Source organism: Magallana gigas, chromosome 3 (genome assembly GCF_963853765.1).
Source record: "Magallana gigas chromosome 3, xbMagGiga1.1, whole genome shotgun sequence".
NCBI classification, from domain to species: Eukaryota; Metazoa; Mollusca; class Bivalvia; order Ostreida; family Ostreidae; genus Magallana; species Magallana gigas.
In genome coordinates this window covers 14,595,621-14,610,662 of record NC_088855.1, presented here as the reverse complement: position 1 = coordinate 14,610,662, position 15,042 = coordinate 14,595,621, and the positions used below count along the sequence as shown (strand labels likewise).

Here is a 15,042-nt window from a genome sequence, read left to right as displayed (position 1 = left end):
CAAACATTCTCATTTGTTAAGGAATTTCGGTTAACCATAATGAATATATGTTACAATATTTTAATTGTTAACGACTAACCGGTTTAATTACGTTCGATTTTGCAACCCGTTACAATTGTACCGACCGGGTATACAATTACATTAAAGTATACACAACAACGTTAATATGAGTCAAATCCATGAATGAAATGTGTTTTCCCTGGATCAGGTGTTTTAAGCCTCTAAAAGTTTTGCAAATAAACAAAATTTCAAACATTATAAAGGATAGTTTAATTATATAACGACGTTTTTAGTCTGTCCCAAGATATCTTGGATTCACATTTTGCTTAATTGCCTGATATTTATAAATACCTCAGGGTTCAAACGATGTTCATTCAAAAGTATAAAAAATTTCCAAGATTTCTCAGTCGAAACGCCCCTGTTAGCTTATCAGGTTTCAATACAATGCTAAAAAATGTGATGTCTACGAAGATTTTGTATTGCAGCAAGCCCGGATGATAACGTTGAAAAATTGCGCGATGTATTCTGAGTGTATTCCGAATGGAGTTAAGATGTAAACATTCCCCATTATAAATCTCCGTAAGGAATCTGTTTTCGTTCCTGTGAATTTTTCTGAGTGACAGTTGATAATGTGTCAATTGAATTATCTTGGAAATTATCCCTTTCAACTATTACAATTGCACTTCTTTCACAGGTATGTGTATTTCTTTTAAAAATCGCCCAAATGTGCTGCATAAATATCTTGGGACAGACTATAGGTGACCATTGGTGTTCACCGTTAGAATAACGGTAAATGTGTCATGACCAGGCCGCCATACAACAAAAAACACCCCCAGTAACGCCAGGTGCCATCCATGGAGATTTCGTACCGGTTGAAGTCTGCCGAGTTTAATGCAAGTGATATGTCCAGAGAATGAATGAGCCCTGGTTTATTTGAGGATAAGGAGGTTGATGTAGCGACGCTGTCAAACAAACTATACCTGTAACAACTTTAAAGGTAAACAGGTAAAAACTAACAGTGTCGGCAAACATCCGCGACTGCACTCGTCAATACTGGTACATTGTACCGAACAACAAAGACTGCACCTGCACACTAATTCTAAAGTAGGAATATCCGAAAAGTGGTTTTTTTTTTGTGGAAGTCAAGTATGTGTATGAAATGTGGTTTTAAATACATGTTATTAATCGGAAAAAAGTTATGTGTATGAGAGCACAATCGGGTCGTTAAGGTATGAATAATTCGAAACTACATTTGAATCAAAATTAAATTAAGTCGTAGATAATGGGATACTTTTACAATTCTGAGAGTAAATGAAACATATCTCTGTCATAAAAATTAAATACTGGGAGACTTTCATGGTTTTAGCGTGATCTGATCTTTCATAGCAGCATTGACATGCCTTGCACTGTACTCGTGACGGGCGCCAGTGGGTTTCTGGGTCAACACGTGGTCAAGACTCTACACGAAAAAGCGGCAGACTTTGTGACTTATTTAGTCCTCTTTGACAAAGATACATTTGTGCAGAAACTTGGTACGTAATATTTCTACTATTATACACTATGGAAAAATTGCACAATAAATTTTTTCCCCAAAAATTACGCCTTGCTGAACACATACCACAGGCACGTAGCATCGCTTTTGAAAGTGGGGGGGGGGGGGGGGGGCAGACTCATCCAAAAAATCTTGACAAGCAAAAAAAAAAAAAAAAAAGGGAAATAAGACTTTCCCAAAATCTTCAAAATCCTAATCCGTGGGGGGGGGGGGGGGGGGGGGGGGGGGGGTTAGTATATAACTTCAAATATTCAATCCTAATTTCCTTATTTTCATATCAATTTTTACATCCTCGAAAAAAAGTGGGGGGGGGGGGGGCAACTCCATGATAATTCAATTTTTTAAATGTAAATTTCAAAATATTAGTTGCTGCGAGAAAAAGTGAGGGGGCCAGGCCCCCCCCCCCCCTGCCCCCCCCCCCCCTGCCCCCCCCCCCCCCCCCTGATGCTACGTGCCTGTACCAATCCCTTCGTCCACCAGGTTACGATTTTTTTTTTGATGTTTAGATTACAAGCCGAAGATTCCAATAGAATGTATCACGGGTTCAATAACCGACCCCGAGGTGGTCAGAAAAGCTGTCCAGAAGGTAGACTGTGTTATCCACCTGGCGGCAGTCATCAGTGTCTCGACCTTCCCCAATGTCAAGGCCATGCAAGACGTCAATGTCAAAGGTGGTCATACAATATTTTGTTTTCAAACCCAAGAGAGTTTCTTATGTTGTCATTTAGGAACCGAGACTTAAGAATATGTGTTACCAAAGTTACTACAGATGTAGTGTTTGTAGATATCAAATGTTTGCTAATTCATGAAAATGTTTTAACATCAATGTAATGTGTCTAAATAAAATTCTCAATATGCATATATGCAGCAGAGAGTCCATTTGTCTGTCCATTGTATCTTATAGTGTCCCCAGTCTTCACAAAAGAGATAAGCTCGTAGAGAGATGTATATTTGATATTTCTTCTTTTAGGCACTGCTTTATTGCTAGACGCCTGTGTGGGTGCTAATGTTGGAATAGTTATAACGTGTTCTACGCAGGACACGGCTGTAGACTTGACGGACCAGACGATGGTTGACGAGACCTACAAAGTAGAACCAAGCAATCTGGCCTTTGGAGATTATGCCAGGACAAAGCTAGAGGCAGAAAAGATCGTGCTGACAAAACACGGATCACGATTGAAAAACGGTATTATCAATTATATGGTTCATGTAGCTCCTTCTGAAAAAAAAAACATCTACTTTAACGTATTAATACCCTTACATATCAATGTTAAATGATCATTCGTAATAATTCTGTTGTTTAGGGTAAAAAGTATTGTCAAAGAATTATCATAATTTCAGGTGATCGTTTGCGAACTGTTGTTCTTCGACCAGGAGTATTGTATGGAGAACTTGACGCCATTTTTGTGACAGAAGTCATACGCAATGCAAAGAAACAAGGTGGCGTTTTGTATCACTTCGGAAGTCCTCAGGCGGTTAGCCAGTATGCTTATGTAGGTAATGTGGCTTGGGGCTTTGTGTGCGCTTTAAGGAAACTTAGTCAGGATACTTCTATTGGAGGAGAGGCTTACTTCATTGGAGATGAGACGCCGCTCATGCAGTTGTTCAAATTCAGTGAACTCTTTATCAAACTCTATGGCGGCAGGCTCTCGTCGAGACCAATTCCTTATACGTTGATCCTGGTGATCGTTTTATTATTAGAATGGATTGTTTGGTTGATTTCCCCTATTAAACAAATAAATCTTCCCATATCGTCCTCAACTGTACGGTACGCAAACAAAAAATGGAGCTTTTCTTATAATAAAGCTAAAACCGAGCTGAATTATTCCCCTTTGTTCGATTGGGAGGAGAGCTATAGCCGTTCGTGTGAGTACTATAAAACAGCGGTCACGTGACAAATGACTGAATGACGCAAGACAATCACAGAATATGTAATTGTGTGAAGTCTTCTATCGGTACATTGCAAATTCGATTTCTTCGAAATTAAATTATTCCTTTCATGTTTTAGTCAAAACACTAAAGCAAACAAGAATAACAAAGTGAATAAGGATCAATGTAGTATAAATGATTGAAAGAAGTTTGGAAAATGAAGAGAACAAATCCAATAATGTTGCATAAAAATTCAGAAAGTGTTCATGCAAAAAATATTTACATGTGTATGTGTGTTGAATATACGTGTAATTGAAACTGATTTTGAGTACGTACTACTGTGTAAGGTTACACAGTGTTAAACATCATCTAAGATTCTTTTGTCGACAAAAATCTATTTTTAAAAGAAACTTTTGTTTTCAAATTGTGCAATATTTTTGAATCTGAAAACAGAGTAAGTGGAACATCTACGATGGTATATGTATAGCATACATGTAGTTTTGAATTTGAATTATAAACTTATATTTATTGTCCAATAGTTTGAATCCTAGTTGATTTTGTGTATGGAATTTGTTTAAATGTTCACTGTTTACGCCAATGAAAATTGATTTAACGGAAAAGTAACCCAATTTTTAACTTTTTTTACTCGTATGTTTTTTCCTCTTTAAAATGTCCCTTTACCTGTAAGGTGGAATTAAAAAAAACCCAAAAACCTAAAACGGTTCACATAACTTTTAGTTAGAGAGAACTATTTAATTTTGACAGTCCTTTCAAAGCAATTTGATGGGTGTTATTATTTTTTATAGCCTTTGGTTAGTTCAAGTCGAGAAAATGAATGCAGAAAAAAATCTTGAAATGTATGATACATATCGGGTGAAAGAAACTGAGAGGTGGAATAAAAAAACAACCCAAAACCTAAAACGGTTCACATAACTGTTAGTAACTGTTTTATACACGATATATATTGATTACAAAGGTTAAGCGGTAGTACATACATGTATGTACTAACGTAGTTCACCAATCAAACATCACACGCAATGCTGCACCAGGAGCAAACTTATTTTTCAGGAGGTAGCTTTATACATATATGTAATTGTTTTATTCAGCTTAAGTATACTGTAAATTTCACTTCAGAATTCGAAAAACTAATGAAACGCGTAACCTAAGACTGTTTCGTGATTTATTTTTGAGATCTATTTAATTTTGACAGTCCTTTCAAAGGAATTTGATGGGTGTTATTATTTTTTATAGCATTTGGTTAGTTCAAGTCGAGAAAATGAATGCAGAAAAAAATCTTGAAATGTATGATACATATCGGGTGAAAGAAACTGAGAGATTGCCGTTGGTGATGCACTCTTAAAGTATCAATAGTCCTCTCTCATGTGTATTTTTCACTAAACGTCAGTTCAAAACACTGAAAATGCTGCGGTTTAATCAAAATACGTTTAAAACGAATTTTCGTTGTTAAGATAATCGACGAAATTAACTGTTCAATGAACTGCAGTAATCATTACATATTGTATTGTTAGAATCATTGGCCACAAATTTAACGAATTCTTAAAACTGTTATTGCTACTAGATCAGCGAAAATTGATACCCGCGAATTTCAATATACATGTAATTACAGTATTTCAGATAATCTTTTCTGTAACAATATTAATTATCCAGGTTCTATCAAGGGTGTATGGAATACAACCAGGGGTAAATCCCCGTATACCCTTGATTGGACCTGGATAACGAATTTATCTCCTATGTTAAACAAATTTTAAAATTATATTGTTTTACCAGTGCTTTGCAGCTTAAAAAATTGGTCTAAGATAAATTGACGATCGATAAATAAATCATAAAACATATTTTCTTAATTAATCATTTTAAACAATGTATTTTAATTCAATTGTGAATCAATTTTTTTTCAACCCATCTATAGGTGCACTTATAAACAAGAATAGCATTGTGACGTCACATTAGCTTCAGCAGGTGGTTTGGAATTTTACACCTGGCTTGTAAACCAATCAGATCTTGCGTTATAAGCGACAGAGGAAATAAGATATTTCATCTGCCACACTCAGTTGATTTGCTTTTTGTGGAACCATGAACATATATCTATATCTTAACATTACACATGCATGTACATGAGGTTTAACTTGCTTCATTAATTTAAACAAGTAAAGGGACGAATGAGGTAACAATCTTACAAGCAACGACAGATGTAATAGTCCCCAAATATAGTATTTTTGAATCAAAGTCTTTAGTTAGTCGTTTGCGTGGGTCCAAGTACTTCACTCTCCTCTGGATCTCCAAGGTTTCCGGACTTCATTACAAATCAGGGATGATGATGAGGGGATGCCTAGCTATTCCTTTGGTTTTTGCTACGTTATTGGCACTGACCACAGCCAGTTATTGGTCCTATGGCAGCAATGAAGAGAGATGCGAGGCGGACTTGAAAGTCATCCGTAAAAATATTATCCTTCTAAAATCGACAATAATTCATCTGAAGGCAAAAATAGCCAAACTTCCATACAGGCCCAAACCAGGTGAGGAAACTAACCAGGAGGTATCTAGATTTCGTTTTAAGATGTTTTCTTATGAGTGTATATATTCTAGCATATGATTTGCGTTACGTGTTGATTATATTTTTTGCGTTTATAGAACATAAAAGTAAAGCTAATATTGGGTTTCTAATTCATATTTTCCATTATCTTCTAACATCTACAGTGTACTTAACACACGTTTTTTTTTATTTCATTAGGTAAGCCAGGGAAGCCCGGACCCCCGGGTCCTAAAGGATTACTTGGTAGCTCCGGAGCGAAAGGAGAAGATGGCGAACCAGGCCAAAGAGGTGTTAAAGGTCCTCAAGGTGACCAAGGGATCCAAGGCGAGAAAGGCGACAGAGGAGACCGAGGACCAAGAGGTAAAACTGGGCGGAAAGGTCAAACAGGTGAGATGGGAAATAAAGGACCTACTGGAAACCAAGGTCCCAAGGGTCCTGATGGTATTAAAGGAGACCGTGGGGAAAAAGGAGAGAGAGGGAACAGGGGACCTCGGGGGTTTAAAGGTGCCAAGGGAGAGAAAGGGGACCAGGGAATGAAAGGAGTCGTTGGAGATGTTGGACCGAGAGGAGAAAGAGGAATAAAAGGAATTCAAGGCAGGCCTGGGGAAGTAGGAGAAAAGGGAGAGACGGGTCCGAAAGGTGATAAGGGCGACAAGGGGGACCCTGGAATGAAAGGGGAGAAGGGCGATAAAGGAATGACTGGTGACATTGGCATCACTGGAAGAACAGGAAAGATGGGTCCTAAGGGTTTCAGGGGTTTGCGTGGAATTAGGGGTCCAAAGGGATTAAAGGGAGATCAAGGGGAGAGAGGAATGAAAGGAGACACCGGTGACGTTGGACCGCGAGGAAAAGTTGGAAGAAAAGGAGACATAGGTGACAAAGGACCAAGGGGACCTAAAGGATTTAAAGGAGAGCGTGGTGAGACAGGAAATGTAGGAGAGAAAGGTGATAAAGGCGAAACCGGGGATGCAGGTAGCCAGGGACCTCAAGGATATAAGGGTCCAAAAGGGGATCCCGGAGTTCCAGGCTCTAGAGGACCCACTGGAGATAAAGGTCTGAGGGGACCTAAAGGACCCAAAGGACCTAAAGGGGATATGGGCAAACCAGGGTATAAAAATGCATTCTGGGATGATTACATCTAATCACTTCATGTCTCTACTGTTGTATTTATCTAATAACTGATGATTTTGTTAAGTTGTTTGTATAGAAAATATTAAGAAAAATTAAATTTGCGTACTCAAAAAATTCTAAGTTGACTATTTGATTTTTTTTATTAAAGTCAAATTATTTATCCATATAATTTTCTCAGGGAAGAGAACTCTATATTTACATACCTAATCTTTAAGAAATGCAATATTTGGTGTTTACTATATGGTGCAGAACCAAACTTTTACACTACACTATTTTGAGTGCGGATGCCTATAAAAGAATTATACTTTTATCTGACAGCGAGTGTTGTTTCACATTTCCCCCGTTTCAAGTCCAAAAATATTATCTGACTAATTCCATGGGTTTTCCGCCAAAGAATCGGATATAAAATTGGCATTTTGGTACTAGATTTTTTCATGAACATCTTTACAACGGATGGACTCTTATATTGTGGTCTGAAGGAAATTTTGAAATATTCTTGAACTGAAATCAGAAAAGTTCCGAGGGTTGGAAACTGTCTAATCTATCGCCATTAGCAAAAGCCGCTTACACATGATTTGATTATGTGCCACATAGAGCGAGAGTTTGTATGGATATACAGCCTCGCTGAGTTAGGTGACATAGACCAGGTTACTAGTATACATTTTTATAATCAAACACATATTCCCCCTCAGAATACTTGTGTTCTTAATTCTTACACTTTCAGTTCTTTTTTCGCAAGAGTATGGGTGAATTTGACGGTACAAATTCTCATAAATTCAACTGTAATATAGATTTTCAATTTTTCTTACTTATTATTATACAGGTAAACCTAATCTTGGGAATAAAATCACACAAAAACATTTACCTTAACGAACACTAAGACATATACCGGCAGCTGCCAAAAGCGTTGATGCTATTAACCCTCCAAACTACTTAATGCATGTAAAATTTTAAGCTTTTAATCAACATTCTCAACCAAATACATGTACCTGACTGTAAGTGTATCAGACTTGATACAAAATTTTGGACTAAAGAGGCAGCATTTGAAAGTTATGACTTTTTCACCCTCAGAGTCTAAATATCTCTATGGGAAAATTTCAATATAAGAATGAGAATTGTTTTTAAACGAATCTAAAATTGCCCCATATAGTAAAACGTTTCTTAGCAACGAAAGGTTGTCAACGCAACAGCTGTGTATTTATAACAAAGCCCACTATATAAGTATTGGAGTTTTAAAAACAAAATGAATGATTTCAGTACGATCTCTCCATGCAGTTCGTATTAATGATTACTGAGTACTCAATGCAACAGCTGTGTATCTAAGCAATGCCTACTCTATATGCAACGATGTTTTAAAAAAGACACTATTTGAGGATTTAAGTACGCATACTTAGTTCGTATCAACACATTTAATTTGATTAAGGATTAAACTTTTTTAACGCTAAAATTAATAATATGCTAAATATACGTACACAATAATGACCATAATTTCGTTCGGAGCGTGAACAAATCAATCATAAAGCCCTTCGGGCTTTATTGGATTTAAACACGCCCGACCAAAATTATCACATCATGATACTCAATCAATCAATCATACTTTATTTCCTCTGTTAAGAGATTTGATAACATACAACTAGCATATGATTATATACAATTTATATATGCGCACACACACACACACACACACACACACACCCACACACACACATGAAAATGAAAACAATGGGTAATAGCCTTGAAGTGGATCAAGTAGTAGCGGAAGTGGCAACTGTTGTGGATCGGAAGTATGCTGCCGCTGTCGCCCGAACAAGATTGAAGTTCAGAATGTGGAATGATTTATTGTCCGATTCATGATTTGTACGACGCCCGAGAAGTACATGAAACAGGTCGTTTTCAGAAAGACCACATAATTCCTCGCATAATTCTATGCTGAAACAGTTTGTTATTATGTTCCACCAATTTTCACGTATTACCACAGTAGCTGGGCAGACACAAGAAGAATGTTGAAACACGTCGACAAAGGATTTACCGCACAGAATACATGAATAGGGATTTCCATTGAAACTTACACTTGTGCAGAGTTTACAGATGAACTTGCAGAGTTTAATTTCCGAATAGTTTTCAGGTATATTCCAAATCGAGGAGGGTTTTGACTCTCTGAAAATTTCTGTGAAAACCAGGAAGTCAGGGTCATGAGACATCCGCGCTTTTCGTTGAGAAAGGTGTGAAGTAGTAACATTGTTGCGGACAATTTTCTTCCAGCAAGGTTTCTCGGGAAAGGTTCCGTCTTTTAGAAAATCCCACAAGTAAACTGTAAGGTTGTAAGATTGGAGAACCTTTATAATATCAGGAATAAAGCCAAACTGATTTACGGAAAGATCGTGTAAGTAAGAAAATAATCTCGTTAGAAATATCCTTTTTGTTAACGTTTTTGGGTCTACACGACAAAGTCTCCCAAAGATTAAAAGCTTCCGAACGTCAATCTCTGCGTTGATAGGTAAGACATCAAAAAAGGATTCGCACATGTCTGATCTCCACAGTTTTGGTAAATCCAGCGAGTTCTTACAGACAAAGTGTTGAAAAGCGTTTAGTTTGTTTTTGTCTGTTAGAGACAAGTTGCACCAAAGTTCGCATCCATAAAGCACTGATGGGAGTACAATTTTTTGTATAGATGGGATAACGTATTAGGGTTAAGAAATGGTGTGCCAAGATCGGATAATGCAAAGTAGGATTTTCGTCCTTTGTTGCATGCTTCGTTTATTCTATCCGAAAGTTTACACTTGTGGTTGATTACGATTCCTAGATGGTTGTAAGATTGTTCACAAGACACTTTTGCAGGACCTAGATGCCAGTTTGTGTTATCTAGTTTAGCTTTTTTAGCGCGAAACTGTAGAACACATGATTTAGACGCATTAAATGTAAATCGCCACTTGCAGGAAAAGTATGCAATATTTAACAGTGTTTGTAGCGCAAGCGGAGAAATACCAATTAGAGCCAAGTCATCTGCTAAGGAAGTGCAGTTGCTAGGTATATTGAGTATACCTGTGTTTGGACTACCGGACTGTATGACATGGATGAGATCATTTATGTAGACAAGATAAAGGAACGTTGATAGAACGCCACCCTGTCGAACACCTTGTTGTACCGGAAACCACTCTGAACGAGTTTGATTTACGACAATTGAGCTTAGGGTGTTTTGGTGGCATTTGTTAATGAGAGACCATAATTTGCCATTAATACCAAGTTCATATAGTTTAAACATTAGTCCAGGCCTCCACACCGTGTCAAATGCCTTGCTGGTGTCAAGAAAACATACGAATACATTGCTTCCTTGTTCTAAATTATGTATTATTGTCTCTTGGAGATTAAATGACGCTGTCAGACAACCTAGTTCCTTCTGAAAACCCTGTTGTTGAGAATGTGGAAAATCTTTAGTTTGTAAAAATTGTTGATTGATTCGATTGTACACAACCTTTTCAAAAAGTTTAAAGAGGCATGGTAATAAGGCTATTGGTCTGTAGTTGTTGCAGGAATCTTTAGACTTGTTTCCTCCTTTATGTAATGGAACTATAAGACCACGTTTCCAACAGAGAGGGATATAATTATATTGCACAATAGAATTAAACAGCTTCAAAATACAAGCGATAAGTGATGCACCACCATGAATTATGTGTTCATTGGTTACAGAGTCGTCACCGGGTGCTTTACGTAATTTGAGTGTATTTATGGCTGACGTTATTTCTGCTGTTGTAAGTTGACCCCCTGGTATATACCCCGGATCCTCTTCACATTCAGTCGTAAGATGTTGGTACGAACGTTTCTGCGACACCTTGTGGGTCTGTATGAGTAACTCCTTCTTCGTCGCGGATTTCTGGGTAGATTCGGGACCTCCTTGGCTTTCTGCGTTTGGTTAATTTCCAAAACAGACGGACGTCAATTTCTGCGGCATTGTCAATGTCACTGTATACTTTTCGCATATATTTTTCGTGTTCCTCATTAAGAGCATTTCGAAATTGTCGCTTTGCCCGCTTGTACTCTCGGTATGGCTTAAATTCCTCCCTCGGACACCCATACCCTACGTTTGTTCCGTTCAATTGTATGTAGATTTTTGACAGATTTAGTCCATTCTGGTCTAGTGTAGGGGTTGTATTTAGAAAAGGGGACCGAGTTTTGAGCGCAAGTAATTAATATTTCCGTTATATCACTGACGAGTTTATCAATGTCTTTATCCACCCTGATTTCGCTTAGTAGTAACTTGTGTATGTTGCGTTCCACTTGGTTTCTATATGTTACAATGAATTCAGGTGTTGCCTTGTGCCATGCGGGTAATATGGTGTTAGAGTTCATTAGAGAGTGCCTTTGAATTTTAAGGTCAAAATATGCTAAAACCGGTGTTATATAGTGCCTTTTCCCCCTAGCCATCTTTCCCCCCGGAAAAATGGCTATATAGCAGTTCTTCCCCCCGGAAAAATGGCTATATAGCAGTTTTTCCCCCACGGAAAGCTGACTATATAGTGGGCTTTCCCCCTTTTTATAGCCAGATTACCCCCACGGAAAACCTACTATATAGTGGATTTTCCCCCATTTTTACTTTCTGGCCATGTTTATTGCGGACCATTCGTGACAATAATTTGCAATAACTGATATGATAGTAATTTCTCACAAAAAAGGATAATTATGCCATTTATTAATACCTAGAATAAAATACATGGTTTTTCAACCCCAAATATGAACTAAAGCATGCGCCTTCATAACATGCATGTGTCATCATCGTTTATTTCACCTGTTCTCACCCCTTTTTGCAACACCTTTTACACGGATTTCGGAATACCTTGAATCTTTTTCATCTAATCGATGCTACAGTTTTGACTTCGACGTTATGAACATGTAAGAACACATTTGAGTGAAAATACGCCGGTTTGCCTTACCATTAATGTATAAGCTTCTCCCAGGGAACTAACTGACCAATCTTGACTTAATTTTGTAGAGGAAGGGAATAAAAAGTGGAAATGTATCACTCCCTTCGTCCAAAAGGCCATCAATTTTAAATTAATACCGCTAGAATTGAAGATCTTAAAAACAATTACTAGTATATATTTCTTCTTCTAAATATCAAACGGGAGACAGGATGCAATGATATGATGAGAAACTGAAATGTTTTAGTTTTACTTTGATTGATGGGGTTCTAAATCATGGTTAAGGGGTATTTTAATTATGCATTAAAAGCATGTGTAAAGTTAGTGTTCACCATTTAGTTTTAAAGTTACGTACATTCATATTTTAAGCACATTTCTACATGTACGAAACGCGAGATATTATGATGTAAACATTTTAAAAAACAATGAAATGTCTTCACAACCAGAACAATGTCGGTATCTTTACTGGTTACTTTGGAAAATGTAAAATGGAATCTGAACTAACTTTATGTTTATATTGTCACTCACTATTTGCTAATTTTTCCCTTTTTAAGTTTGCAACGTGATTTATAAATATACAATTTTGAAAACGATGCTTTATAAATCAAGATATATACGATTCCATTACCTAAAAAAATTATACTATTTGTTTCATATTTTTGCAATAAAGATTTACTTGTGTACCATATTATTTCTTCGAACAATTAAACAAGGGTAATTAAAAAAAAAACCAAAAAAAAAAAAAAAAAACCAAAAAAACAACCAACACATATATTGTGATGAGCTGACTTTTTTTAAATATAAGCTTGTTCTGCTTATCAACTAACAAGTAAAAAAGTCGTATATGCGCTTAGGTTGGTTATTTATTTTTGATTTTCGGTTTCTCCTTATATGAATAAAAGTTCATTGATTTATTTATCTAATTATTCATTATATCATTAGTCATCTTATGAATTGATTAAATGTTTTGAAAAATAATGAATTTTACGCGCGTACCTTTTTAAAAAAAATTGTTTGTAAATTAAAAAAAAAGCAGCAGAATTAAAACGTAATTTTCAATCATTTTGATAAAGATATATATGAGTGATTGTGTATTTTTTAATGATGTTTTTACTTTTAAATGACCGTAAAAATATGTTCATGTGGTCATCTATAGTTTTTGAGATATGGGGCCCTAAAAAATACATATTCTTTATAATTGGATTTCAAACAGCGGGCTCAAAAACAACAAAGGCTCCTAACGTGCATGGGGGCTTAAATTTTCAGTGTCATCTACTAGTGGTATACCACTATCACTGTGAAAATATGGTTAATTGGTCATCTCTAGATTTTGAGATTCGGGTCCCCACTTATAGAACACTATTCAATCATTATAATGGGGTTTTAAACATCGGGCCCTGAAACATCAAGGGCCCCTACCCTGAGGGCTGAAATTTTCAGAATCATCTTCAAGTGGTAAACCACTGCCACTATAAAAATATGGTGATATGGTCATCTCTAGTTTATGAGACATTTGACCCTAAACAATATGCACTATAATTATTATAATAGGATTTTATAGGATCGGGCTCTGAAACATCGGAAACAAAATTTCTCTAAAACAGAGGTTTACAAACAGACAAACAGTCTGATAAATTTATCAAGAAATTCTAAAAACATTCTCGTTTAATACAATTTCAGAACACAGAATTATGCATATAAGTGTATAACTTGTAAAACTTTTTTCAATAAATTACCTAAATTAAGTTCTATGTGTAGTTCCATTACACACATGTTAAACTTTCAGCATTGTCTATAAAAATAATAAATCGGCAAAACGAAACTTAACCTGTACAGATGAATGCATATACATGTACTAGTATGCAACCTGGGAGTGTAGATACATTGATTTTAATCCTTACTGGATTTCCATAAATATTTGTTATAAAATCTGAACCAAAAACGTGAGGGAGAAACCCTACTATGGGGGAAAAGCTACTATATAGTAGATTTTCCCCCCGGGGGGAAAGTCTACTATATAGTAGGTTTTCCGGGGGGAAAAGCTACTATGGGGGAAAAACTGCTATACAACACCGGTAGATGATCAGATGTGATGGAAAATGCACCCTCCTCAATAATCGATCTTATACCGTTTCAACCCATTGAGAACATGCTTGTCAAAAAGAATATAGTCTAGTGTTGTACTCTTCTGGGTAAACGTGAACTGCTCCCCCTCAACGACAAAATCCTTGTTTTGGATACATGAGTATGGGTGAATTTGACGGTACAAATTCTCATAAATTCAACTGTAATATAGATTTTCAATTTTTCTTACTTATTATTATACAGGTAAACCTAATCTTGGGAATGAAATCGCACAAAAACATTTACCTTAACGAACACTAAGACATATACCGGCAGCTGCCAAAAGCGTTGATGCTATTAACCCTCCAAACTACTTAATGCATGTAAAATTTTAAGCTTTTAATCAACATTCTCAACCAAATACATGTACCTGACTGTAAGTGTATCAGACTTGATACAAAATTTTGGACTAAAGAGGCAGCACTTGACTTTATCACCTTCAGAGTCTAAATATCTCTATGGGAAAATTTCAATATAAGAATGAGAATTGTTTTTAAACGAATCTAAAATTGCCCAATAGAGTAAAACGTTTCTTAGCAACGAAAGGTTGTCAACGCAACAGCTGTGTATTTATAACAAAGCCCACTATATAAGTATTGGAGTTTTAAAAACAAAATGAATGATTTCAGTACGATCTCTCCATGCAGTTCGTATTAATGATTACTGAGTATTCAATGCAACGGCTGTGTATCTAAGCAATGCCTACTCTATATGCAACGATGTTTTAAAAAAGACACTATTTGAGGATTTAAGTACGCATACTTAGTTCGTATCAACACATTTAATTTAATTAAGGATTAAACTTTTTTAACGCTAAAATTAATAATATGCTAAATATACGTACACAATAATGACCATAATTTCGTTCGGAGCGTGAACAAATCAATCATAAAGCCCTT

General features: G+C 36.3%; 2 protein-coding genes across 6 annotated transcripts; both read left to right on the top strand.

Annotated features, from left to right (window-relative positions):
- The first annotated feature begins 314 nt into the window (after window positions 1-314).
- LOC105336240 (3 beta-hydroxysteroid dehydrogenase/Delta 5-->4-isomerase type 2) lies at window positions 315-3,950 on the top strand. 5 transcript variants are annotated; one of them, XM_066078620.1, is made up of 5 exons: window positions 315-997; window positions 1,387-1,532; window positions 2,059-2,223; window positions 2,523-2,738; window positions 2,894-3,950. In XM_066078620.1, exons 2-5 carry the CDS (start codon window positions 1,397-1,399, stop codon window positions 3,445-3,447), a joined length of 1,071 nt encoding a protein of 356 aa, XP_065934692.1. In that variant the 5' UTR covers window positions 315-997; window positions 1,387-1,396; the 3' UTR covers window positions 3,448-3,950. The 5 variants fall into 5 exon arrangements, with proteins under 5 accessions (XP_065934692.1, XP_065934693.1, XP_065934694.1 ...); XM_066078621.1 differs by having other exon boundaries at window positions 315-1,005; window positions 1,390-1,532; XM_066078622.1 differs by having other exon boundaries at window positions 315-1,005.
- Window positions 3,951-5,752: 1,802 nt separating this feature from the next.
- LOC105336242 (collagen alpha-1(II) chain) lies at window positions 5,753-7,219 on the top strand. Its single transcript, XM_011440476.4, has 2 exons — window positions 5,753-5,955; window positions 6,171-7,219. Exons 1-2 carry the CDS (start codon window positions 5,754-5,756, stop codon window positions 7,112-7,114), a joined length of 1,146 nt encoding a protein of 381 aa, XP_011438778.3. The 5' UTR covers window position 5,753; the 3' UTR covers window positions 7,115-7,219.
- The last annotated feature ends 7,823 nt before the right edge of the window (window positions 7,220-15,042 follow it).

What these genes read in the sequence shown, in the direction of transcription:
- LOC105336240 (XM_066078620.1), top strand. Translation starts at nt 1,397, where the DNA reads ATGCCTTGCACTGTACTCGTGACGGGCGCCAGTGGGTTTCTGGGTCAA. An exon ending in TACATTTGTGCAGAAACTTG is followed by an intron (nt 1,533 to 2,058) that starts GTACGTAATATT and finishes TTTGATGTTTAG; the next exon opens with ATTACAAGCCGAAGATTCCA. An exon ending in GCAAGACGTCAATGTCAAAG is followed by an intron (nt 2,224 to 2,522) that starts GTGGTCATACAA and finishes TTCTTCTTTTAG; the next exon opens with GCACTGCTTTATTGCTAGAC.
- LOC105336242 (XM_011440476.4), top strand. Translation starts at nt 5,754, where the DNA reads ATGATGAGGGGATGCCTAGCTATTCCTTTGGTTTTTGCTACGTTATTG. An exon ending in TCCATACAGGCCCAAACCAG is followed by an intron (nt 5,956 to 6,170) that starts GTGAGGAAACTA and finishes TTATTTCATTAG; the next exon opens with GTAAGCCAGGGAAGCCCGGA.